General features: G+C 49.4%; 3 protein-coding genes across 10 annotated transcripts in view; 1 reads left to right on the top strand and 2 right to left on the bottom strand.

Moving 5' to 3' along the window:
* Positions 1 to 447: 447 nt before the first annotated feature.
* Positions 448 to 2,985, bottom strand: GLTP (glycolipid transfer protein). The gene is made up of 5 exons (XM_063351456.1): positions 2,770 to 2,985; positions 1,821 to 1,882; positions 1,381 to 1,514; positions 954 to 1,104; positions 448 to 638 (listed from the first exon to the last, which is right to left on the bottom strand). The coding sequence occupies exons 1-5, from the start codon at positions 2,870 to 2,872 to the stop codon at positions 456 to 458; spliced, it is 633 nt and encodes a 210-aa protein (XP_063207526.1). The 5' UTR covers positions 2,873 to 2,985; the 3' UTR covers positions 448 to 455.
* A 331-nt stretch (positions 2,986 to 3,316) lies between these two features.
* Positions 3,317 to 12,377, top strand: TCHP (trichoplein keratin filament binding). 2 transcript variants are annotated; one of them, XM_063351424.1, is made up of 12 exons: positions 3,318 to 3,991; positions 4,708 to 4,912; positions 6,160 to 6,216; positions 6,683 to 6,751; positions 7,534 to 7,707; positions 8,212 to 8,324; positions 8,639 to 8,705; positions 8,987 to 9,159; positions 10,139 to 10,220; positions 10,435 to 10,620; positions 10,714 to 10,857; positions 11,522 to 12,377. In XM_063351424.1, the coding sequence occupies exons 1-12, from the start codon at positions 3,813 to 3,815 to the stop codon at positions 11,552 to 11,554; spliced, it is 1,482 nt and encodes a 493-aa protein (XP_063207494.1). In that variant the 5' UTR covers positions 3,318 to 3,812; the 3' UTR covers positions 11,555 to 12,377. The 2 variants fall into 2 exon arrangements, with proteins under 2 accessions (XP_063207493.1, XP_063207494.1); XM_063351423.1 differs by lacking the exon at positions 11,522 to 12,377 and having other exon boundaries at positions 3,317 to 3,991; positions 10,714 to 11,511.
* A 45-nt stretch (positions 12,378 to 12,422) lies between these two features.
* The window catches only part of GIT2 (GIT ArfGAP 2), a 34,273-nt gene continuing 23,450 nt past the window's right edge, over positions 12,423 to 23,245 (bottom strand). For 5 of the 7 annotated variants that reach the window (XM_063351407.1, XM_063351410.1, XM_063351411.1 and 2 more), the window contains 4 exons: positions 21,618 to 21,700; positions 21,333 to 21,515; positions 16,125 to 16,188; positions 12,423 to 15,238 (listed from right to left, as the gene is read on the bottom strand). In XM_063351407.1, the coding sequence (XP_063207477.1) occupies positions 15,026 to 15,238; positions 16,125 to 16,188; positions 21,333 to 21,515; positions 21,618 to 21,700 (543 nt within the window). In that variant the 3' untranslated portion in view covers positions 12,423 to 15,025. Of the gene's footprint in view, positions 15,239 to 16,124; positions 16,189 to 19,434; positions 19,590 to 21,332; positions 21,516 to 21,617; positions 21,701 to 23,245 lie in introns of all 7 variants that reach the window. The other 2 variants (XM_063351413.1, XM_063351409.1) reach the window with 2 other exon arrangements.

Raw genomic sequence — 23,245 nt, 5'->3', positions numbered from 1 at the left:
TCCTCCGCCGCGGATGCCGCCGGCATCATTGGGGAAGTTTCTCACCCGGGTGCCGACGAGCGGGCGAGTCCGACGAGCAGTCCGAGAGTCAGGGCAGAGCCAAGGCAGCACCGACAGGACGCTGCCGCCAGCCACGCTTCATTCCCCGCACCGTAGCAGACATAAACCCAGCGGTTAGGACTAGAAACACTTGTTTTTCCTCTTTAGTACAAAAGCTTGGGAAATCCCATGATGACACGGGGTACAATTGTTTTATTGCCGTATTCTCAATAGAAAATTAATTATTTAATATATATATATATTTTTTTTTTTAAGAAAATAGGTTATCCACTGCAGATCCAGAGGAGAATCAAAGTCGCCTGACAGCCGGGAGCAGCCCCAGCTGCCTGAGCGATTAAGACACAGGTAGCACCCGTCACGCCTTATTTAAGCCCTGCTAGTCCCGCGTGAGCCTTTTAGGCTTTGTAGCTCAGCTCGGCGTTCATCTTTGTGTACATCTCATAAATCGCATCCAGGATGGGGGTGACCCTGGAGAGAAACTGATGAATCTTCTCTATGCTTTCCTCCTCTTTGACTTCTTTCCCCTTCTCTAACGCCTTCAGCAAATCCGATTTGTACGGAAGAGCGTAGACCGAGCCCTATAAAACAGGGGAAGAAGCTGTAAGGGTCCCACAAACCCAAAGTCCTTCCCATCCCATATACAGGATCCCAGTTTGGGTTGTTCCCGTGCACCTGCGAGCGCCCGGGAACAACCTTGAGGATGGTGGCTGGACCCTCAGAGAAGCAGGGATGCGCAGAGAAAATCCCGTGGGAATACTGCTCCAAATAGATCAGCAGCTTCCCGTGTTTCCAAGCCCTTATTCCCCTAAAGCACGTCACTTCTCAGGGCAACTAAGGAAGCAGCTGGGCTCAAAGAAAGGCTGCTTTTCCTCGGCGGAGACGCCAACGCTCACCATGAAGAGCTTCTGCAGCATCCAGCCGTGGTATTTCTTCAGCGCGATCTCGTAAGCCTTCATGGCGTTCACTCGGATGAGGTTTGGATGCTCCTCGTCCCGCTCGCCGTCGGAGATGCTCTGCAGCAACACCAGCATGAACTTCAGGCCCCTGTGAGAAGAGCGGAGACATCGGGGTGTGGAAGGGGATGCCGATTCCCAGCCTCCAACAAAGCACCCCCTGAGCCTGGGACATCCAGGCCCCCCCAAAACCCACAGCCCCGGAGCACACCCCCCTTGCAGGGCTAATTCCTGTCCCTGCACATTCCTGCTCCTGCACCCCACACTGCCCCAGGCAGATCCCACCCGAAGGGACTCCGGATGGCATTCGACGGGCTCCCCATGTGCCAGGATGCAGCCTGGAGCAGCCCCCCACGCCACGAGTCACCTTTTCAACCACATCAGCGCCAGCGTCGCGCCCGTCTTGGGCCAGGCCGAGCCGTGCATCTCCTTCTCCGCCTCCAGGATGTTCTGCAGCGTTTTGAACTTGGCGGGGTTGGAGTCGTAAACCGCCCGGATTTTCTGAGAGAGCAGAGAAGGGGGGGTTGGCAGCCGGGAGCTGCCAGGCAGAGTGGCGGCGGGATAGTGCCCACGGCTGCGGCGTGGGGAAACGCGGTGCCTGCAGCGAACGCCGTGGCTGCTGAAGGGTACTTTCATCAGGGAGCCCCCTTTAATAAACACACGCGACCGAGACGAGCCGACGCTGAGCCCGAAAGCCCCCATGGGAAGAAAAGCCCTTTTAAACACCTTCAGGTCTTGCCTCTCCAATCCCACAGCATCTCTGATGGGGGGTTCACCCCCCCGGAGCCCTCCTATGCCCCTTCCTACCTTGATATTTCCAGTCAGGTCTGCTTTGACCGGCGAGTAGACGATGGGAGTCCCCAGGCAGTCTGTGGAAACACGGAGGGAGGACGATTAGTCATTCGGGGACACAGGAATCACCGCAAAGTACTCGAGTCATAACCAAGTGGTTTCACCTTAACCACTGCCAGGGCACCGAGACACCGGCCAGCAAAGGGCTCTTCAGGCTTCGCACACGGCCATGGGGAGCAGCTGCCGGCCCTCTGGGTCACCCCGGCCCCACCAGTGACCTTCCGAGCCCCGGCTCTAGGACACGGCCCTAATGCGATGATCCAGAGCATCACGACAGGCACAGGACACTCTCTGCCGGTCCCCAGGCAGGCAGCCCCGTGTCCTGCCCGGCCGAGCCCTGACACCAAGCCGTCACACAATAGCCGACATTGTGGAGGCCAGCGCAGGCCGTCGTGGCACAAGGGCGGCCATGCCGACGTGCGCCCACGGCCCCGGCTTGGGGCGAGCGGCCGCGGGTGGGATCCACAGGCCGGCCCCAGCAGCGCCTCCGGCCGGGGCGTACCGGGGGAAGGCAGCCGGGCCCCACTGAGGCGTTGGCGGCTCCCCAGGGACGGCGGGACGTTTCCCAATGGGGCTGCCTAGCAAGTTTGACAGGACCGTGATGCAACCCCGGCCCTGCCAGGCTGCTTCCCCGGGGGGCACCAGGCACCGGGGACGAGGAGCAGCCGGGCCCGGCGGTGAGCACCGACCAGGGAGGGACACGACCCAGAACCGGGGGAACCCCAGGAGCAAGCACCCAGGACCAGAAGGGGGGCAGCCGGGACCGAGGAGGGGCTACCGGGACCGGCGGGGCCCGAGGGCCCTCTGCCCGCAGCCGGCCACGGCTAGGCGCAGTGGCGGGGCCGGTACCGGGCCGGGCCTTGCCGCAGCTCCCGCCCCCGCAGACGGTCGTCCCCAGGCTCACCGAAGAACGGCGGCAGGTGCGCCACGGCCTCCAGGAAGGGCAACGTCTCGACTTGCTTGTCGGCCGGCAGCGGCTTGAACTCGTGCTCCAGCAGCAGCGCCATGGCCCGGTCCGGCCCCGCCCGCCCCGCTCCGCACCGGCCCCGCACCGGCACCGGCTCCGGCTCCGGCTCCACCGCCCGACCCGGCAGCGCGCTGCCGCCGCGCCCCGCCCCCACCGCGCCCACCAATGGCGACGCACCGCCCACGGCCCGCCCGCCAATCGGGACGCGGGGGCGGGGATGAGGGGCGGAACTACGCCCCCCTCAGAGCCCCTTCAGGCGCGGTGGCCCCTTCATGCCGGTAGCCCGGGTCTGGCCGGACTCGCCCACCGCGCCCCGGTTCGTGCCCCCCCCCGGCTGTGGCCCGGGGGCGGCGCGGCGCGGCTCGGCGCCGGCCTAGTCAGGCCCCGTCCCGGCAGCGGCGGGGGGGGGGAACCAGAGCGTCCCCCCCACGGTTGTTTACGCCGTCTCGGCCCCGGCCCGGCGCGCTGTTCCTGCCCGGTCGTCGTTAATTATTTAGGGGAGATAAATTTTTCATAGGGAGCGGATGGTTGGGTCAGCGCGGCCCTCGCCGCCTGCCCTGCCCTGCCCTGCGCTGGGCAAACCAACCCGCCTGAGGCCGGCGGCGGGAGGGCTTTTATTTTAGTTTTAATTTAATTTTAAACACTGCGAAGGGCTGGAAAACCGACCCCGAGCCCCAGGGAGAAAGAACGGGGAGTTGGCGGTGAGGGGAGAGGGAAGCTCGGCCACTGCCGCCAGCGCGGGGAGGGGGTTTTACGCCCCAAACCCGGGTGTTTTTTACCGGAAAAACAGGTTGGCGCTGGAGCCCAAACCCGGGTGTCTTTTACCGGAAAAACAGGTCGGCGGGGGCGAGCCCGGCGCCGGGCGGCCGCCCCGTCCCTTCCCGCGAAGCGCGGCGCGGGCTGTCCCTCGGCGGCGCCCGTAGCGGGCGGGCGCGTTGCCATGGCGGCGGGCGGCGGCCGTTGGCGGCGGGCGGCGGGCGATGGCGCTGCGCTGGGCGGCCCGGGGCCGGGCCGCGGAGCGCTGGGCTGCCGAGCGGCGGCGGGAGCTGGAGGCGCGCAACCGGCAGCAGTGGGAGCGAGCCAGCCGGTCCTTCGCCCAGGCCGCCATTTGCTGCTCCAGGCAGGCGCGGTGGAGCCAACCGCGAACCGTCCCGCCCAGGTACGGGCCGGGGGACCGGGAGGGGAGGCCAGGCCGGGCACCGGGGAGCGGGGGGCGGCGGGGGCTACGCCTGAGACGCTGAGTGTGAGCCAGCAATGTGTCTTTGTGGCCAAGAAGGCCAGTGGTCTCCTGGGGAGCATTGCAGAGGACATGGCCAGCAGGTCGAGGGAGGCCATCCCCCCACTCTGCTCTGCCCTGGGGAGGCCACACCTGGAGCACTGGGTCAGTGCTGGGCCCCCCAGTTCAAGAAGGACGGGGAACTGCTGGAGAGAGTCCAGCGGAGGCTACGAAGATGCTCAGGGACTGGAGCACCTCTCTGCTGAGGGAAGGCTGAGAGCCCTGGGGCTGTTCAGCTGGAGAAGAGCAGACTGAGAGGGGACATCATCAATGCTCAGCAATATCTAAAGGGCGGGGGGCAAGAGGATGGGGCCAGACCCTTCTCAGTGGTGCCCGGTGGCAGGACAAGGGGCGACAGGCACAAACTGGAACACGGGAAATTCCATCTTAACAAGAGGAAACACTTTTTTCCTTTGAGGGTGGCAGAGCCCTGGCACAGGCTGCCCAGAGAGGTGGTGGAGTCTCCTTCTCTGGAGGCATTCCAGACCCCCCTGAACACATTCCTGTGCAACCTGCTCTGGGTGACCGTGCTGTGGCAGGGGGGTTGGAGGAGATGATCTCCGAAGGTCCCTTCCAAACCCTGCCATTCTGTGTGGCAGCCCGGCGGCGGTGCGGCGGGAGGCGGAGGAGGCGGCGGTGCGGCTGGAGCAGCGGCGGGAGCGGCTGCGGCGGCTGCTTGGTGAGGAGCAAGAGGTGCTGGCAGCAGAGCTGCGTGAGCTGCAGCGAGGCGGTGGGATGGAGCTCGCCAGGATGCAGCAGCGGAGCGAGGAGCTGCGAGCCGGCCGGGAGGAGCAGAGGAGGAAGGTGAGGGGAGCGGCGGGGACCCCATAGCCTGGCCATGCATGGCACCAGGAGAGGCCTCGCAGCCTGGGTTTCGTTCCTCATCTCTGGCAATGAAGTAGCAGTCATACAGCGTTTCCTGGTGACAGGACTGGCAAGGCCACTCCCTTGCTTTAGATGCGTGAATTGCACTTGCTGGAGGATGGATATTTAATATCTTCATCAATGACGTAGACAGTGGGATTGAGCACACCCTCAGCAAGTTTGCAGATGACACCAAGCCATGTGTTGTGTGAACACGCTGGAGGGAAGGGGAGCCATCCAGAGGGACCTGGACAGGCTTGAGAGGTCGGCCTGTGTGAACCTCATGAGGTTCAACCAGGCCAAGTGTAAGGTCCTGCATGTGGGTTGGGGCAACCCCCAGTATCAATACAGGCTGGGGTGTGAAGGGATTGAGAGCAGCCCTGAGGACTTGGGGGTGTTGGTGGATGAGAAGCTCAACACGAGCCGGCAATGTGTGCTGGCAGCCCAGAAAGCCCCCTGCGCCCTGGGCTGCATCCCCAGCAGCATGGCCAGCAGAGTGAGGGGGGAATCATGTCCCTCTGCTCCGCTCCGAGGACACCCCCCTGCGGTGCTGCCTCCAGCTCTGGGGGCACCAACAGCAGGACACAGAGCTGTTGGAGCGGGGCCAGAGGAGGCCCCGGAGATGCTGGGAGGGCTGGAGCCCCTCTGCTGTGGGGACAGGCTGAGAGAGCTGGCGGGGTTCAGCCTGGAGAAGAGAAGGTTCTGGGGAGACCTTATTGTGGCCTTTTGATACTTAAAGAGGGCTTAGAAGAAAGATGGGGACAAACTTTTTAATAGGGCCTGTAGTGGTAGGACAAGGGGTAATGGCTTTAAACTGAAAGAGGGGAGATCTAGATTAGATATAAGGAAGAAATTCTTTACTGTGAGGGTGGTGAGACACTGGAACAAGTTGCCCAAAGAGGTGGTGGATGCTCCATCCCTGGAAACATTGCAGGTCCGGTGGGACGGGCCTCTGAGCAACCTGATCCAGTTGAAGATGTCCTTGCTCGTTGCAGGGAGGTTGGACTAGGTGACCTTTAAAGGTCCCTTCCCACCCAAACTATTCTATGACTCTGTAATTCCATGGATAGAAGTGCCCCGCGCAGTGTGTTTCAGCACTTGGTTCAGTTAACTAATAGCTGCCTTGGGAGGCTTTGGTATCTCAAATTGTTCTGTATTCTGACATAATCCCATTCTCGTGTTTCCAGGTTGCTGAGCAGCTGCTGTATGAGCACTGGAAGAAAAACAATGCTGAGCTCCGGGAGGTGATGTTACCTTCTTTTTAGTCCCTGCTGCCTTGCATTTATTAAACTCGAAAGTCATCACATATCTACTGTTGCAGATCTTGAATCACATCTTGAGTCACAGCAATTGTCCTAAGTTCTGATAAGCAAAAGGCAAAGGAGAAAATTGCTTAACTGTGTAAGAAGGCCCCTCAAAGCTGGTATTTTTCAAAAACAGTCAGAAATCTGTTCTGACTCAGAGCAGATTTTCAGTGCCTGTGATGTAAAATTCTCAGGTGCTTTTTAAATCTGTACCTGCCGTGTCCTTGGTGCTTCCTTATTCTTTATCCGGCTGACCGGCTGCTCTACCCGCCACAGCTCTGGTCTCACTGTAGTGTTTCCTAGAAACTGCTGGGGCTACAAGCTGGACAGATGGTGCTCCAGAGTCCAGCAGATCCCAGGGGGTGGGAGAGCCTCTGGTACTAATGGCATCTGTTGTCATCTATAGGTGGAGTCGGAGCTGCACAGGAAGCATGTGACAGAGGCTTGGGGCGACCAGCTGATGCAAAAAACCAAGGTACGCTGGGGGGCGGATTCCTGAAACACGTGAGCAGGTGGAGGTGTGACACTAGGTGCCTTTTGACCCGGGTGGCAGACAGCTTGCCTTCCTGTACAGACAAGGCTCGAATGTGGAAGGAATAGGAATTGGCTATTTGTTTTTCTTGCACCAGTTTTGAACCAAATAATGACTGAGTTTGCCTTGCTCGTTTCTGTAGCGATGGGGAGTTCTGGTGTCCGCAGAATGACAGGAGCTGCTGACAGGAAGGATGCTTTTAATGAAGAGCCATCGTTCCTGTCTAACAAGTACACACTATCCGTCTCCTAGAAAATCCAGTGCCGTCTGCTGAACAGAGCCGTTGCAGGATTCAGTGTGGCTCTGGGTGCTCGTCTAAGAGCAAACGGCAGTGCAGAGCCAGTGCAAAGCCACAAGAGTACTTGAATATGCGGATACTAGATATGGGAATACAGTGATTTTGATGTGAAAGAATAATAGAGGCTTTCAAATACAGATTTCAGAGTTAATTAAACCAATAATCTAAGTTGTAATAGGAAAATCTGAGGGTATTTGTGAGACCACCTGTGCGGGGTCCTGCGAAGGCTGTGTATAGACTGATAACCATTTTCAGGCAGTGATCAGTAGATTGGGTTGTCCTTGTGTTCCTTCCTAGCGTATTTTGTTCCGTGTTTTCCCAATACATGCCAGCTTGCAGGAGTTTGATTTGTGGATTTCCTGAGCCAGAGGCTGTTTCTTTGCGTTAGCCTAACCTTAAATGCCATGTTTTCTTTTGGCTCGGAAAGCAAGAAGCAACTGAACTTGAAGAGAAAAAACGTTATGAAAACGAATATGAAATTGCGCGAAGGGAAGCACTGGAAAGAATGAGACAAGAGGAAGAGAAGCGTCGGCTGGAAGAGAAGAAGCAAGCGGAGACGTTGCTTCAACAAATAGAAGAACTGAAATTACAGGAGACAGAGGTAATCTTTAGTTTCTCCTCATTTGAGAAGGAAGTTCATGGTTTCACTTGGAAATACAGCAACACTGGCCTGACCCCTTCCCTCCAGGTTTCTGCTAGATTAAATCTGGACCAAAGTTAGCTGTGACGTAATTTCTGTTAGTAATGTAGGCCTCTCCTGCCAGAAGAACACTGGCATATTACCTGAGTTCTGGTAGCTTTTGTTTGCTCCTCTTGAAATGCGAGCTCCCTTTTGTGCTGCACCAGATGAGAAAAAAAGACTTGTAGAAACTTCTAAGTGTGACAGGTTCAGGTCAAAGGCTTTGTTAGCTGGGGCTCCTCACAGTGTCTCTTGTGCCATGAGCCACTGAGACACAAATGAAACTAAAGTGGAATATTTACTGCAATGAGGATTTTGACTGCTCGCAGAGGAGCAGAACGGGGTACAAACCCCAGTACAAATGCTCTCTCTGGGTTGTCCAGCTCTCTGACGTACTCTTTCTTGGTGGTTGTTTTTTCCTTCTAGACAACAAAGCTGAAAAAAGAACGGCAGAATTTATTAAAGCAGCAGTGGGAGCTGGAAAACTTGGAAGAAGAAAGGAAACAAATGGAAGAGCAGCGGAAGAAGAAAGAGCTTGGGTATGTGATCAAGCGTAGCTTGTTTCGGCACGGCTTGGGTAGAATCTGTTCCTATGTCTGAAATAGAACTTGTGGCACAAGGAGGTGTTGCCGGTAGCAGCAGTGGGTTGTAAATATTTAGTTTTTGATGGAAGCACTGGGAACAGCCAACAAGCAAATGCATTGGTGCCGTTACTTCTTTTTGTTCATGTTAGCGGTAGCAGGTACCTCTGTTGCCTGTTATCATAGATGCACCTTCTTGAGTGCCAGCATATAACAACATAGGGCTTTAGAGTCAGTTTGAATGTTTTATTTTTTTTTTTTTCCTCCTTCAGTCGCTTTTTGAGGCATCAGTGTAATGCCCAGTTAAAGAGACGAGCCCAGCAGATACAAGAGGAGCTGGTAAGAGAAAATACCCCTTGATTTATATGTTATAGATACTGTGTGCTGAAGAAACTTGTTCTTTGTGTTTTGTTTATGTGTCTGCCTACAGATAATTAGTTAGGAAGCCCCTTCCAGCTTGTGAACAGGGCTGGAGCAAAAAGATCATGAGGAAGCCAGCAGACTTGAGTGTCTTCCTGAGCACACTCTTGACACTGTGTCACCAATAATTTGTAGAGAGCAGCCCTGCAGACAGGCTGGAAGCTTGTTGGATAGCTGTTAATCTTGTGGCTTTTCTCAAGGAGATAGACCGGCAAATCTTATTGGCCCTCCTTGAGAAAGAAGATGAGGATCAGCGCCGCCAGTCCGCGCGACGGGAAAAAGCTGTTGCAGATGTTGCCTGGATGAAACGTGTCATTGAGGAACAGCTCCAGTTAGAAAAGGAGAGGGAGGCAGAGCTGCAGATTATGTTTAGGTGAGTCCGCCCACCTCTGAGCATCATCTAAAGAGACCGTATGTGCTGAATACCCCCTCCTGGTTGGCAGAGCTCCAGTCATCTTTGTTAAATAGGCTTTGAAAAGTGCATGTTAGAAAAAGGTGTGTGGTTGTCTTTACAGGTCTAGAAGCACCGCAGCAGAAGCGAGTGCTGCCCCTTCATTCCTTGTGCCAAGTACTGTGCGGGGCAGCTGCATGCCAGTACAGACAGCATCAAAGCCTGAGGCTGTTTTTCAATTACCTCAGCCCGAGACCTAGTCTGTAATTTCTGTTACGTTAGCTTTAATGCAACAGCTTTAATAACAAAAAAGAGGTAGTAACACACAGATGGCAAGAACTACCTTTTAGTTGTAAGTTCTTTGTAACCAACTTTCAATGATTCTGCATTACTGATGTGGAGGGGTTTAGTCTAAGTGACTCCAAAACCTGCATATTTTTTCCTTTTGTACCTGAGGGCTTGTAGATAAAAGCTGCCTCGGGCTCCTCATTCAGGTTCACCTTACACTCCCCCCAGTACAGAGAACATCTTCACTGTGACAGGACAGTGTGTGCTACCATCAAATTTTAGTTCAAGGTTTTGTCGCAGAGGGAAGATTTGCAAAATCTTGAGCTTTTCCAGCAATGCCCTTAACTACCCACCCCCGTGTGAAGTACTGTCCCTGTTGAAGAGACAAGCTTCCTCCCGAGGCCCTTCTGTGCCTGGGGCAGATTAGAAGTCCTGCTACAAGCCAGTGTTTCCTTTGTGTTACCTCCTGCTGTTCAGTAACAAAGAAATCAGAGCAGTTCTCTGAAATAGGCACAGGTGGGGCGGACACGTTAGCTGCCTGGGAACAAACATGAAGAGAAACCCAAGTGCTCCTCTAAAGCACAGAGTAGCTTGTCTATATGCCCATGGAATATATAGGGTTTTTTTAACTGTAAGTAGTAACCTTAGAGATAATTCTTTCCCTCTCTTTTAGTGAGGAAGCTAAAAAAGTGTGGGAGAAGAGGGAAGAAGAATGGGAAAGAGAGAAGGCAGCCAGAGATCGCCTGATGAATGAGGTAATGACCTTTTTTGATGAGGTGTCTCTCTTGGTTTGCTGAAGCTATTGTTCCAGCTGTAACCCTCCACCCTCCAGAGGGTTACAGCCTTCAGTACCCAGGGCAGAGTTTTTGTGCTGGTCTGATACATTTCCTGAGAATGATTTAACTGTCTGCACTGAGATTTCCCCAGTTCTTGATTTATCTTCTCCCTTAATCCTCTCACTTCACAAAGGTCCTTGCAGGCAGGCAGCGCCAGATCCAAGAGAAGATGGAGTTAAACAGACGAGCCCAAGAAGAGTCTATAAAGTATCGAGAGCAGCTGATTAAAGAACTTGAAGAGGCAAAAGAACTGAGTAGGCGAGAGAAGGAGCAGGAGGAAGAACTGAAGACAGCGCGCAGGCAGGAGCTGGAGGCGCAGGTACTGCACGCTTTCCAGACACACACCCAGCTGTGGAAGGCGCCCAGCCTGTGTCCCATCTTGCTGTAACAGCCCCATCTTCTCTGTGCCCAGCTGACAGAGCGCCGCTTACAAGAACGGGAGGAGCAGCAGCGCCAGAGGGAGGAGGAGGAAGAAGAGAGATCAGCGCGGCAGCGCTGTGAGGAGTTAGTGCAGCAGGAGGCCAAGCGCATGGCTGAGCAAGGGTACCACGGCAGGGTAGGTAGCAGTGTGAAGGGGAAGCTGGTACCTAAGGGTCACCCTGACACGTGAGCACATCAGGGGCGGCCACGGCATCATGCGAGCAGAATTGTTGCTTCTGATCTGCACCGTAGTCGCTACACAGCGCCAGGGTGGAACACCGGGCCCCTAACCTTCCCCTGGGGCTATTTCTGATGGAGGTCTATAGTTCTCTCTTAGAAATTGCTTTTCCTTTGCTGATAGTGGTGCTTTAGGTCCCAATTTTTAAATAATTTTTGGGGCAGACTTATTGCTACTGCCTCAAATGTTACTCTAATTAATCTCAGCATTACCAACTGCATTAATGCAGGTGATAGAGTGCATCTCAGCTGCTGTCTTTCCATCTTCTGTTGTGCTTTGCCCAGCTCTACAAACTAAGCTGAATCACATCCTACTCTTCATACTGAACTATGAGCTACTCTGCAGAGTAACTCACCTCTGTCACTTATTAGACAGGAGCTGCAGAAGTCGAAAAGCTGGCAGGAGGCCTTCAAGTATCAACTCTTAAACGTTACTGATGCCTTTTCTTGGAGGATATTCTGTACTTTCCAGAGTACCTTCTTTGCACGATGAACAGCATGTGTGTATAAGATTAATTCTAAAGCCCATAATGAAATTACAATCTCTGTTTTGACCCTGTTAGCTCTACAGTTACCCAAAAGCAGCATGGACCTGAGGATTCTTGTCCTGTGCACCTGAGTGCACCAACGAGCACTAAATGCAGTTGCAGACTACAGAAAGAAAACTTCAAAGAATCAAGGAACTCCTGAAATAATGGTGGCTTTGGAATAGCATACAATGATGCTCAGACTTGATTCAGTAGATTTCTGAAAATATTTCATTGTGCCCCACCTGAACGTAGGCTCAAATGTCTACCGGCTTCAAGAAGGCAGAGGTGTGAGCATCCCCACAGGACTGGAGTGCTTCACTTGCTCCGCATTTGGGAGTTGTGATGTTGTATTTTAGTATGAGCTACACTGGGGCAACACAGCAAATAAATGAGCCCTTCGGATCTAAAGATCCATGAAAGAATCTGCAGGAACGGGACCTGTAAACCAGTACCTGCTGCATTTGCTATTTAAGCACCAGACTCCCACCTCTGAGGCACATCTGGCTTTTAGGAGTTATAAAATCATAGGATCATTATATTAAAGAGACCTTTAGCCTTAATTCATAACACATTGCAAATTAGCAAGATAAGAATTACTGCTGCAGCGCAGGTTATTTAACATGTCCAGTTCCTCTCCAGAAGGTGCTGAAGGCTTCATTACTTTTTTTTTTTCCAACTTGTTTCATAAATGATGAATAATTGTAACCTGATCAACTGTTTGTTTCTTTACATGAGCAAACTGCTGCAACCAGAGGGGAGGGGAATTTCAGTTGATTATTGTACTTGATTCCTTGCTATTATTGTCAGCAACTGCAGCTTAAAAGCATCCACACTCTTCAGCTGGTGTGGTATTTGTGATCCTGTCTCGGTGCTTTCAAGATCTTTTCTTTACAAAACCAGCCATCACATAACCCCACATAATTTCACATACTGAAAGGGTTTTAGCATTTTATAGTAATACAGTAAACAAAAGATTAAGTCAAAGTATTGTACAGACAGAAGGACACTGATAAATACAAGGTTTTGAAAAAGGCAAAAAAAATTTTTACTTTCCTATGCAGCATTTTGTAAAGAAAGAGCAATTTGTTTACAGGGGAATAAAAAAACCTGCCATTGTTATTTCAGGTAGTACAGTGCTGTATGATTCGAGGGCCAATCTACTTACTATTCTTTAGTTCCACTGTTGGTTTTGAACCACTCCGCCTGTTTGTGAAAAGAGCTGACGCAGCACATCAGCATGTGCTCAGACCATTTCTGTTTTACTGAGAACATCAGAAAAATCGCTTATCCTGCATGATCATCACCGTGGTTCTGGAGCGATGACACAGGGTGACCATAACCAACCTAGAACAAACATTTGTTTAGAGAGGGGGGGAATTAAACAGCACTTCTGGTCAAGTGACAGAACAGGAAATCAGCTACAGGTTGGCCATGTTTTTATAGCTAAATAGTTGATTGTAGGAGATCTGGAGGTAGCGTAGCTGGAACGAGGGCTTGCAGTTATCAAACTGTCTGTTTGGTTTGGTACAGAGGCAAGTTAAAACAACTGATAACTTACAACATAAGTCAGTGCTGCCCTACTTTGGGAATCAGGTAAGATATGTTAAAGAAAAGCATACAGTGGTGTCCTGAGAGATTTAAAAATACCATCTGCTGCCTCTCAACAATGCCAATTTAAGGAAAAGTTCCTAGAAGATTAACAATGTATTTAATTGCCAGTAGCATAACTTTGAAGTAAGTTTTACAAATGTCTTTTGCAGTCCTAATCCCAGCCTGTCCGCATTCCTGTGAGTTTAGGGTCAGTTCTGGAATTCAGAAGTGCAGAAGGGAAATAAAACACCCCCACAATGAAGAACATTAATTTAGCTGGGCTGTCACCTACTCTCTCCATTCCTTCCTTCCCTGAAACTCACGCTACTTTAAAAACAGAGCTAATTACAACATACAAGAATCCAACAGTGTTATGGCACTTCAAGTGTTTATATATACATACAAACACAGTATGATCTGAAAAGGAACCAACCACTGAACTGTAGTTCCTTTTTTCACCTAAGTAGGGCAGTTTTTCATCAGAAAGCCTTGAAGAGTTCATGGTTTTGGCAGACCGCATACTGCAGACCTATTTGTGGAACAGCAGATAGCCATTTCTGACTCAGAAACTGTCTGAATGTTCACATCAACTGCTGCCATGTGGCAACCACTGCAGTTCCCTAACTTCGCTCTTAACTAAAAGACCACTTGTAAGTGGCTGCCAGCTGAACTGCCATGGCCAGCTCCTTGAAAACAACACGCTTCCCAATGGGATGCAGGCAGAGGCAAAAAGTAGTGATTCCCCCCCCCCCCCCCCCCCGGAATTTAGATTCCTGAAGAACAATCATTTTTGAACATATGGACTGACACAGTTTGGTGAACTGTTTTGAATAAAACAAACCTGAAACACACATTGACATTTGTCACCCACCTGCCCTTCTAACAGGCAGGCTCACTTGGGTTATTCCACACAGAGCTTGCAAAATCTTGAAAGATTGTATAAAACTTACGAGATATCAGAAATCTTTTCACATTTGGATATGTTGAGGTACAGAGGTTATATGCTATGGCAGACAGCGCTGCTTTTGCACTGGCACTCTTCTAACTTCCTTTTTGTTTGTTTTTTTTTTTAATTATCACAGAAATCTTTAGTGATGTTGCATCTTGAGTTACTGAGCAATGCTGCTGCAAACAAGATGGTGCCTTGAAGATGACAGTAAAATTCTGTAGGAAATTTTAGAATGAATTATTAAATCAGAAACAAAGGATAATATTTTAACCACTAATGCCCTAAAGTAACATCAAACATATATATTAATGGCATAGTGACAACTAAAGGAAATAACTATTAAGTTTCAAATTCCTTCCAAAACAGATAAAGTGACAAAGACCTTGTATAGTTACATGTAATAAGCTCGGATGCCCACAACTACTATTGTTTTATCAGACTAAAAACACATTATTGCACAACAGTTGATATGGGAACAGATAATATTCAGCTTGTACTCCGTTATCAGGACTACAACCTTCTTCCTGCTGGGTAGCAGTTACGGTCCTGGAGCCTTCAGAGCCCGTTTGGCTGCGGGTTGCTCGGTCAGCGGCATCATGGCACGCGAGGCTCCAGGCCGGACAGAGCAGAGGCGAGATTCTGCCCTCTGATACACGCAGCTGATTTCAGCGAGAGTTTTGCAAGCGATATCTGAAAGCAGAACGTGGCCCCAAGGAAACATCTAGCAAGAGCTTGATAACAACGCTGGTACATGATAATGGCTCAACAGCTATTCGCAACATGCTATTATCTGTAACTAAACTGGCAACACAGGCACAAAATAAGGCAGTGGGTTAAATTAATCATAAAATTGTTAGAAAACATGCAAAAATAATACTGAGTTTTTTAAAAAAAAGTTTCTTGCCCCTTTAGTTTTTCCTCATAAAAATTTGAATAGTTCCACACCTATATTTGAAATTCAACCTTTTAAAAAACAAGACTAAAAAGCCAAGTGTGACTCAGTTGTTGTTCTCTTTGGTTGTGATGGTAACCAGCTGTTTAGCAGCCTTGGCGATGTCATAGGCGCACTGGATAACTTGCTGCGTGACCAGCTGGATGTCCGTGGTAGGGCACGTCTCCACGGGAAGGGTTTTTTTGCACTCGGATTGGAGTCTGTAGGCACTAGATGTCAGCAGACGCAAAGAAGTCCTTACCAGTTCAGATTTGGGCTTCTGGGAAAGAAAAGTAGAAGTTGAACTTGACAGAACTACAAAACCGTTCCAGGATCGCTTTTAATTAGCCGGCGGTGGTTCAGTAGTGTTGTTTAATACTAAAACTTTTGCTGTTAGGGCCCTGCTTTCTGCACGGACTCCTCTGTGCTGTTGGAGACGTTATAAGACATCGCTGCAGAGACGTGGGGTAGGGGCAGATTGAAAACAGTTCCTGTAATTTCTCCTCTCTCATCTCAGGGACATTTCAAACTGCTGCCAGGCAGCACGCAGGGAATACTGCTTCATGCTCTCATTTAGGAAGTTACTCAGACACATTTATCTAGTGCCTATTTACTGCTACCCAGCCCATGTCCTGGCTGACATCAGGGTACAGCGTGTACAAGACAATCCGTTCAGGTAGGCACAACAGCATTAGATTTTCCTTGCAGTTTTACAGAGGTGGATAAGACTTTACAAAAACTTAATCACGGAGATTTCACTCACTAAGTTTGCTGTGAAGAAAGCGTTTGCATTGGTAGATGGATAGCAGATCTAAACATACCTACAAGAAATCCAGGCAGCTGCACTCAAATGGAAACTTGGGGGCGAGGAGTCCAGCAAAACTCCCATATAACCACATGATTCCTCAAGCTAGATGCAAGCAGCCTCCAGTTTTGGAGGAACCGCACGCAATTCTTAGAGTTTTAAGTTCAAGAGTAAAATTAAAGGCCTGGATTCACACATTAGCCCTTCCCAACTGGCATGCTAATAAATACAAAGGTGCAAGATGGGACAAAAACCATCTAGTCATTTCTCCCTACTTTCTGGCTTTTGGTTTTCAGATACTGAAGGGAAATCTACTATGAGGAATGAGGCCAAAAACATTTTGATGCTGGAAGGTACTTACTTTGGGGAACAAGGCTGCCATTTCTGTTACTGCCACATGTATTCTCTCCGAGCACGGTATATAGCTGCAAAAAGATGCAATGTATTATTCATTATGCAAAGACTCCTCTCCTCTTCAGTTTTACTAGTCAGTGGCTATTATTCTAAAAACAGCAGAGTATCAAAAACTCCATATATATTCTAAAAATATCTTTGTAGGCTGCACCGAAGGCAACTGAAGTAGCAAGTGCAAGACACAACATGGTGACTCTTAGTGTCTCCTCAGCATTCCCCAGCACACTGCAGCACAAGTTCGCATATAACTATGTGACTTCAGAAAAAACAAGAACTTAAGAAATAATTTTGTACTATTGGTTAAGTTTTCATTATTCTTCGATCAAAGTTTGTTTGAAGAAATAGCTGTCCACACCTATTACACCAAAACATTGTCAGAAAAAGTCTCAATTTGTATGCAATTATGGAAACGTGCCTATGAATATTAGCTGCACATTATTTCATAAGCTTGCATTTCCTAATTCCCCCTCGCCCAACTATTCAACCACTAGAATTTGTCTCCAAACTGTACAGAAAATTGCTCAGCTCGTTCCGTTTGGTGTATGCACAAATGACACATGATTGTTAGTTGTGGGAACGCACACCCAAGCAAACTGGTTCATGTAAGTCAGGCACAGAGTAAAGTAAGATTCTGCAGTTTGAAAATATCTGAAGAAAATCCAGTGACACAGAGGTGCTTTGGAAAAAAAAGCAACTTTTTTTCCCCCCTCAGTGCAGTGTTGACAATCAAAAGTGGATTAAGAAAAACCCACTTTGTATGTGGGATCTGAGTAACTTCAGCTTCTTGCTGCTGTTTCAGGGAAATCTCTATCCATTTGTTTCGAAAGAGCTCTTTCTGCATAAGCCAAGAGACTGTAAAACCACTCTACTAAAAGAAAAGTTTTAAAACTGCTAAGGATGTAAGCAGCAATCTCTGAAGAAAAGTTAAAGAACCTCAAAGGTGTTTCAATTTATTTCATGTTTCAGAGTTGAATTTTGGCCATCCAAACTTAAAAATAATTCAACAGTCAAGTGTTGACATTTATAGGACCTCTGAAGCAATGCAATTTTCCTGCACTTCTTTTCCATGTGTAAGCTACAAAGTAGAAGCCTTTAAAAAAAAAAAAAAACAACACACACCAAAAACCAAACACTTTGTACTTAAATTACCAAAACACAGTAAGCCCAAAAAACTGTATTAAAAACACTTCACAGCAAGACCTAAAGTCTGACCTCCATAAACTTTTAACCCATCAGTTCTCAGCTAAACTCTGAGCGATCTCTGTAACAAACACGTTCCCCTGGCTCAGCAGCCTGGCTGGAAACTTTAGTTTGTTGCAGAGATGCAAGTTGAAGACACACCTTGATTCCAAGGAGATTTATTTCCATCCTTGTATCAGTTCATTATCAGTTGAAGCCAGGAATGCAGCACTAGGCACATTATTTCCCCTTTCTCATTTCACAAACTGGAAGACTAGACACCTACTGAGAACGGGCACGCCAAACTTCCAGTACAGAATTCATACCTTGCTCTTTTTGGTAAAGTTTAACTGAAGGTAAAACGTCACATGAAGGTAACTTACGAACACCAAAATGCCTTCTTGGATTAATTTATACACAGTAAACAGACAACGCGCAGTTCTCACACAGCAGCTTACAGACACATGCATCTCCAAACTACCAACTACTTTCACAGCGTGTGGGTTATAGGCTAAATATTCAGTAATTCTGTTGAGTTAGCTAATAAAACAAAGGCAGATCCCATTAGTCCTCACAGCTTTCACTTCTGACTTATATACAAAATGAAAATTGGTCTGTTCAAAACAGATCTTAAAACTATTTACTATAAGCTGCTGTGAAGCACTGGGTTAGTGTGGTCTGTCAAAAGACCCATTTCAAAAGACTTGTTTTTTAAGCTTCAAAGACTCAGTTTCAGCATAAGTTAGTTAACATGATTCAACCTTAAGCAAGAGAATCTCAAAATCACAAAACAGCAGCATTCAAGAAAAATATTCAGCACCTGTAGATTATGGTAGGTCATTGCCCTTTCAAGCAAAAAAAGACAACAAAAAGCCACCCCACCCCCAGTCATTATTTATGCAGTCATCTTGCAATACCAAAGGTGCAAAAATAGGTCATTTGCAAATGCACTGAGAAAGCAGCAACACACTGGGGTCATTTGGCAATGCAGGAAAATTGCTTTAGAAAGGAATATTTCCTTATGTCTCCAATCACATGAGTCCTTCCAAATAAACTAAAAGTGGAGAGAAGTTTTTCAGGCTCGCTGTAATTCCCATTCTGCTATTGAGTTAACAATTAATTTGCTCCCTGCAAGCCACACTGAACAGCACCATACCTCATTAAAAAGCCACTTTGCTGATTAACCCTTCACTAAAAAGGCAGAGAAAACCCTATGAATTACGTGAATGAAAGACCGAGATTAACGACATATATTTCATGATATGTTCTCTAGCTTAGCTGCAAAGTTCACAGTGTGTCTTGGAGGAATGGCTGTAATTTATAGTCTAAACACTCACTGTAAGCTCATGAACTGAGAGGACACATTTGTTGAGTTTACGCACATTCCAGTAAGCCATCAAGAAGATATTCAAGTAGTGACAGCTTAGAAACAAAGAATCCATCATTAGCAGTAACATGTAGTAACCTCTTCCTCCAGTCCCGATATTTGTCACTGCCAGTATTACCTGGGATTAAACCTTTGGAAGTTCTGTTTTAAAGAACATATGATTTAAATTTCATTTTTATTTTAGGCATTAATAAACAATATTTTGGTCAGGTTGGAGGATACTACATAAACACACAATTTTTTTTTTTTTTCCATCAAATCAAGATACAAAATGATCTCATCTGTCACGCCAGCTGTATAAACAGTGGAGGGCCTAAGCTGTCAGGTGTGAATGTTGTATGTGGGGAACCATGAAACTTCTGCTGCTTTTGCAACACTGCACAGAAGCAGCAGCCACATGTCGTGCTGTTGGTGTGGATAATTTATCTCAATGGACAATAAACAGAACAGAGACAGGAGAATCTCTTGAACTAGAGACAAATTACAGTTCCAGGTTGTGGCTCTGTTCCCCATTAAATCAATAACGAGAGTTTCAACTGAACAGGTAATATTGCAAGTTCATAACTCTCTGGACTAGCTAGCTGCAGTTTCTTTATCATCCAAAGCATTTCATGCATAGCCTTTAACGACCCCTGTGCAGATGGTGCGTGAGGGAAAGAGGCACCAGAGAGAAACAGAAAGGACACTGTGCCTGGGAGGCAGGGACAGAGGCCAGAGTACCAGGAGGCAGGACCGGGCTGCTGGATGGTCAGAGGCTGCAGGGGAGCTCTCTCAGCCCAGGGAACCAGCGTGCTGAAGCAGCCGAGGCTATGTCTGAGCTTCAGCATGCCCGCACGCTCTAATGGTCTACTCGGCCAGTTGAGTGCAGGAAAAGAAATGGAAGAAAGCAAGAAAAAAGAAAAAAAAAAAAAAAGGTGTTTCATTAATAGATTATACTCTTGAATCATTTTATTACTCTCTGATTCTCTATGCAGCATGTGATTTTTATCTACAACGTTCCCAGCACTAGCTTGGAAGATGTATTATTACATCCCTAAGTATCTCATTTTGTTAAGGAAGCGTTCCCCTACTGCAAGAAGAGAACGGTGGAACAAGCCTACTCCGTCTCCACCGTGCCCCAGGCCCTGCGGTTCTCAGCCCACTGAGACAAAGCCAGGGAACAGGAAAACAAAGAACAGCAGCTTCGCAGTTCAGTGTTTTGCAAGATTATACTCATTTAAGTACTGGCAAACACCCCACTCCACGCATGGTACAGAAGAGAAAATAAAAAAGAACGTAACAGGTTGTTTAAAAATCTATTCAATTTAACAGCAAAAGCTAGGTACGCTGTATTATTTCTTTCAATTATTTTTTAAAAAATACAGTTCAAATACTGTAAACTGTGCTACACATAAAAACCAAACTCATTTAAAGCTTCTCTTACTGTTGCTTCTTGTTATGAACTGTGAGAAATAAGCAACAAGGGATTGCAGTGGAAAAGGTTACAGAACAAGGGCAATGAGCTCAGCACAAACACGTTAGAACTCGCCATTCAGCGTGAGAAGGAGAGGCCGTGTGCTGTCCCTTCTAAAAATAGAAAAGTACAAGAAGGAAAAAACACAGAACAGAAGTGGCCCCATTGTTGAGCACTCCTCTCAGCAAGGCAGGAAGCGAGGGCTTAACACAAATCACCAGCAGCTTCTCCCAGGCAAAGCCAGGCACAGAACTTGGGACGGGAGGCAGAAAGCAAGACCTGTCAGCCTGCAAGTTCAGATTTTCTGGAGACCAAAGCTATTCCAGACCTAAAACGTGTTCCTACCTGGGGAGACATAACTCCTATTTACAGTCTTCTAAAAGAGTTGTGCAGAAGCACCACCTGATGATCAGGCAGGGGCACTATCATTTTTCACTTGCTCACAGCTATTCTGAAAAGCAATTGTTCAGTTGGGCAAGAAGTTCCCCAAGGGAACTGAAGCTGCTACCCGACATGCTGATGAACAGCCTCCCGACTACCCAGCTATGTCTGAGTCTAAACCCAATAGCTGAAAATTGCTTTTGCTGGTACGTTATTGGTATTCATTAGGAAAGCCAAATTTTCCCTGCCTTCGCAATTTTTTCCTGAAACCAGACTTGCTGTTACTGTCACACTGCGGCGGGGCATCCTTACCTAAGGACACAGTTATCTGAGGATCCAACAGAAACTTAAGCCAAGTTCTCTCTGCAACACTCGTTTGATTTGTTTCTAAAACACCACTTGCTGTGCAGCAGGACTTCCCAAGCTCTTTGCTCCCAGCGCTCCCATCCCCATGGCAGTTGTGGGCAGGCAGGCAGCAGGCAGTGCCACAGCCAGAAGCCACTCACGGGGGGCTGTGCTGGTTTTTTGGATGGGAGCATGTGTTCCCACCACCTGCGCTGGTCACTCGTGCCCACTCACCCAATGGTACTAGTGCCACTACACCAGGAAACACCACAGACCTACATGTTTTGTACGTGTGAAATCAGTGCCTCCAGCATTAACGCAGGGGGTGGCGGCTGTAGTTCTGCAAACACGTGAAGAATTTTCTTCATTTTCTTACGAACTGTGGAACTTTTCCAGCACTCACACCTTACCTGTCATGCTTGTTCTCTTGTGCTGCTCGCAGCAGCTCCTGAATATTCTTAGTGATTTGCTCAGTTTTCCGAATCACATCTTCTGTACTGGGCAAACTGGAGCTGGGAGCTGTGTCGGTGTCTTCAGGGATGGATCCCTCCCCCTGCCAAATGACGCTCCTCTGCCGGCCCTTCCTGCCTGACCTACAAAGGAACAAAGCAGAGGTTGGGACAGAACTGGCTGCTCACAAAAGTCCTTGTCCTCCGACAACACGGAGGCTGTCAGCTCTGCATCACAGCACTTACCCCGTCTCCTCCAGCTCCAGAGGGGTGGTGGGGTTATCGTAGTCACTCTCAGACATGCTGCTCTGTTTTTCCAGCTTCGAGGCCTGCAATGAACACAGATTTATTTCAGTGCTGTGCAGGAAAGAAGGGCCCTGAGCTGTGCCAGTGCCACATCCTGCGTATGTGGGCTTGCTCTTTAACACAACAACCCCTGCACCAGCCTCTACCCTGCAGCCAACATGCCCCCCGCCCTGTGCCGGGCTTCCGCTGCCAGCTTGAACCTGAGGCCCTGGCACGACCCTGGCACTGCCCCACCAGACCTGCATCAAGGGCTCTGCCCTGGCATCCAGCAGGGCTGCAGGGACAGACAGATGGCCAAAGCACGGCGTCCTTCCCCTACTGTCACGTGGGCAAGCAGGGGGAGGCTCGCAGGGGAGGAGAGGCCAAACGGAGAGGGCAGGACTGCCAGGGAGAAAGAGACCAGACCAAGAGCGGGAGGCCCACGGCAGACTGGAGGCCAGACACAGTGTGGGAGGCTCAACATAGAGTGGAAACCAAACCGAGCACGGGAGGCTGAAATGGGAATTGAGGCCCAGCACAAGGTGGGAGGTCTGTCACAGTGGAGACCAAATCAAGCACAGAGCAAAGGCTGAACTAGGCATGGGAAGCCCACCACAGAATGGGAGATCAAAACGAGGGTTAAGGACCATTGCAATGGAAAGCCAAAATAAAGACTGGAGATTGAAATGATGGCAGGAGACCCTTTGTAGAGTGGAGGCCAAACTGCGGGTGGAAGACCAAAGGGCACACAGGAAGCCAAACCAATGAGACTTTAGCCTGTTGCAGATTAGAGGCTGAAATGATGGTGGGAGGACGAAATGGGGAGTGTTGAGGCCCATTGCAGACTGGCGACCAAAACACGGTTAGGAGGCCAAATAAGTGAGACTTCTGACCCACAGCAGAGCATAGGATGAAACGAGGGCAAGAGTCCTAACCATCGAGAGTAGAGAGCCACTGAAGAGTGGGTGTCAAAAGGAGGGAGGTACGCCAATTCCAAAGTGAAGGCCAAAATGAGGGCAGGAGACAAACAAGGAAACGAAGGCCAGAGCAAGAATTATAGGCGCAGATGGAAGTGGAGGCTGGCCTGGGTGCTGTAGGCACACATGACGTGGAGGCCAGATCGAGCGTGGGAGGCCCACTGCAAAGTGGGAGGCTGATCCAAGTGGGAGTCTGAACCCGGAGTAAAGGATGAATGAAGAGTGGGATACCAAAATGGGCTTGGAGGCCAAATCCACAGCAGAGGCTGAACCAAGAGTGAAGGCCGATAGCTGAGTGGGAGGCACACAGTGGAGTGGAGGGCAAACTGAACCTGTGACTCTGACCTCAGAATGGAGGCCAAACCTAGACTGGGAAGCACACAAGGAAGGTGAGGTCAAACTAGAGTGGGAAGACCATGGCAGAGGGAAGGCCAAAGACAGAGTTGGAGGCTGAACGAAGCGTGGGAGGCAAGACCGAGTGTGGATGCCCACTGGAGAGCAGAGGTCGGATGGAGCGTGGGAAGGCACAGCTGCAGCATACTACTCCAGAGGGTAGAAACCACGAACAGAGCCAGAGGCCCAGTATTTTCCCACTCTCCCCTTCATATGGCA

Source organism: Chroicocephalus ridibundus, chromosome 13 (assembly GCF_963924245.1).
Source record: "Chroicocephalus ridibundus chromosome 13, bChrRid1.1, whole genome shotgun sequence".
Classification (NCBI taxonomy): domain Eukaryota; kingdom Metazoa; phylum Chordata; class Aves; order Charadriiformes; family Laridae; genus Chroicocephalus; species Chroicocephalus ridibundus.
Note: the sequence above shows the minus strand (reverse complement) of the source record. Positions and strands in the feature narration are given on the sequence as shown.

Bases quoted from the DNA above. Each gene is read 5' to 3' on its own strand.
- TCHP (XM_063351423.1), top strand. From the start codon at position 3,813: ATGGCGCTGCGCTGGGCGGCCCGGGGCCGGGCCGCGGAGCGCTGGGCT. The intron at 3,992-4,707 runs GTACGGGCCGGG...TCTGTGTGGCAG, and splicing joins CCGCGAACCGTCCCGCCCAG to CCCGGCGGCGGTGCGGCGGG. The intron at 7,708-8,211 runs GTAATCTTTAGT...TTTTCCTTCTAG, and splicing joins TGAAATTACAGGAGACAGAG to ACAACAAAGCTGAAAAAAGA.
- GLTP (XM_063351456.1), bottom strand. From the start codon at position 2,872: ATGGCGCTGCTGCTGGAGCACGAGTTCAAGCCGCTGCCGGCCGACAAG. The intron at 1,515-1,820 runs GTAGGAAGGGGC...CTGCTCTCTCAG, and splicing joins ACCTGACTGGAAATATCAAG to AAAATCCGGGCGGTTTACGA. The intron at 639-953 runs GTGAGCGTTGGC...CCTGTTTTATAG, and splicing joins TGCTGCAGAAGCTCTTCATG to GGCTCGGTCTACGCTCTTCC.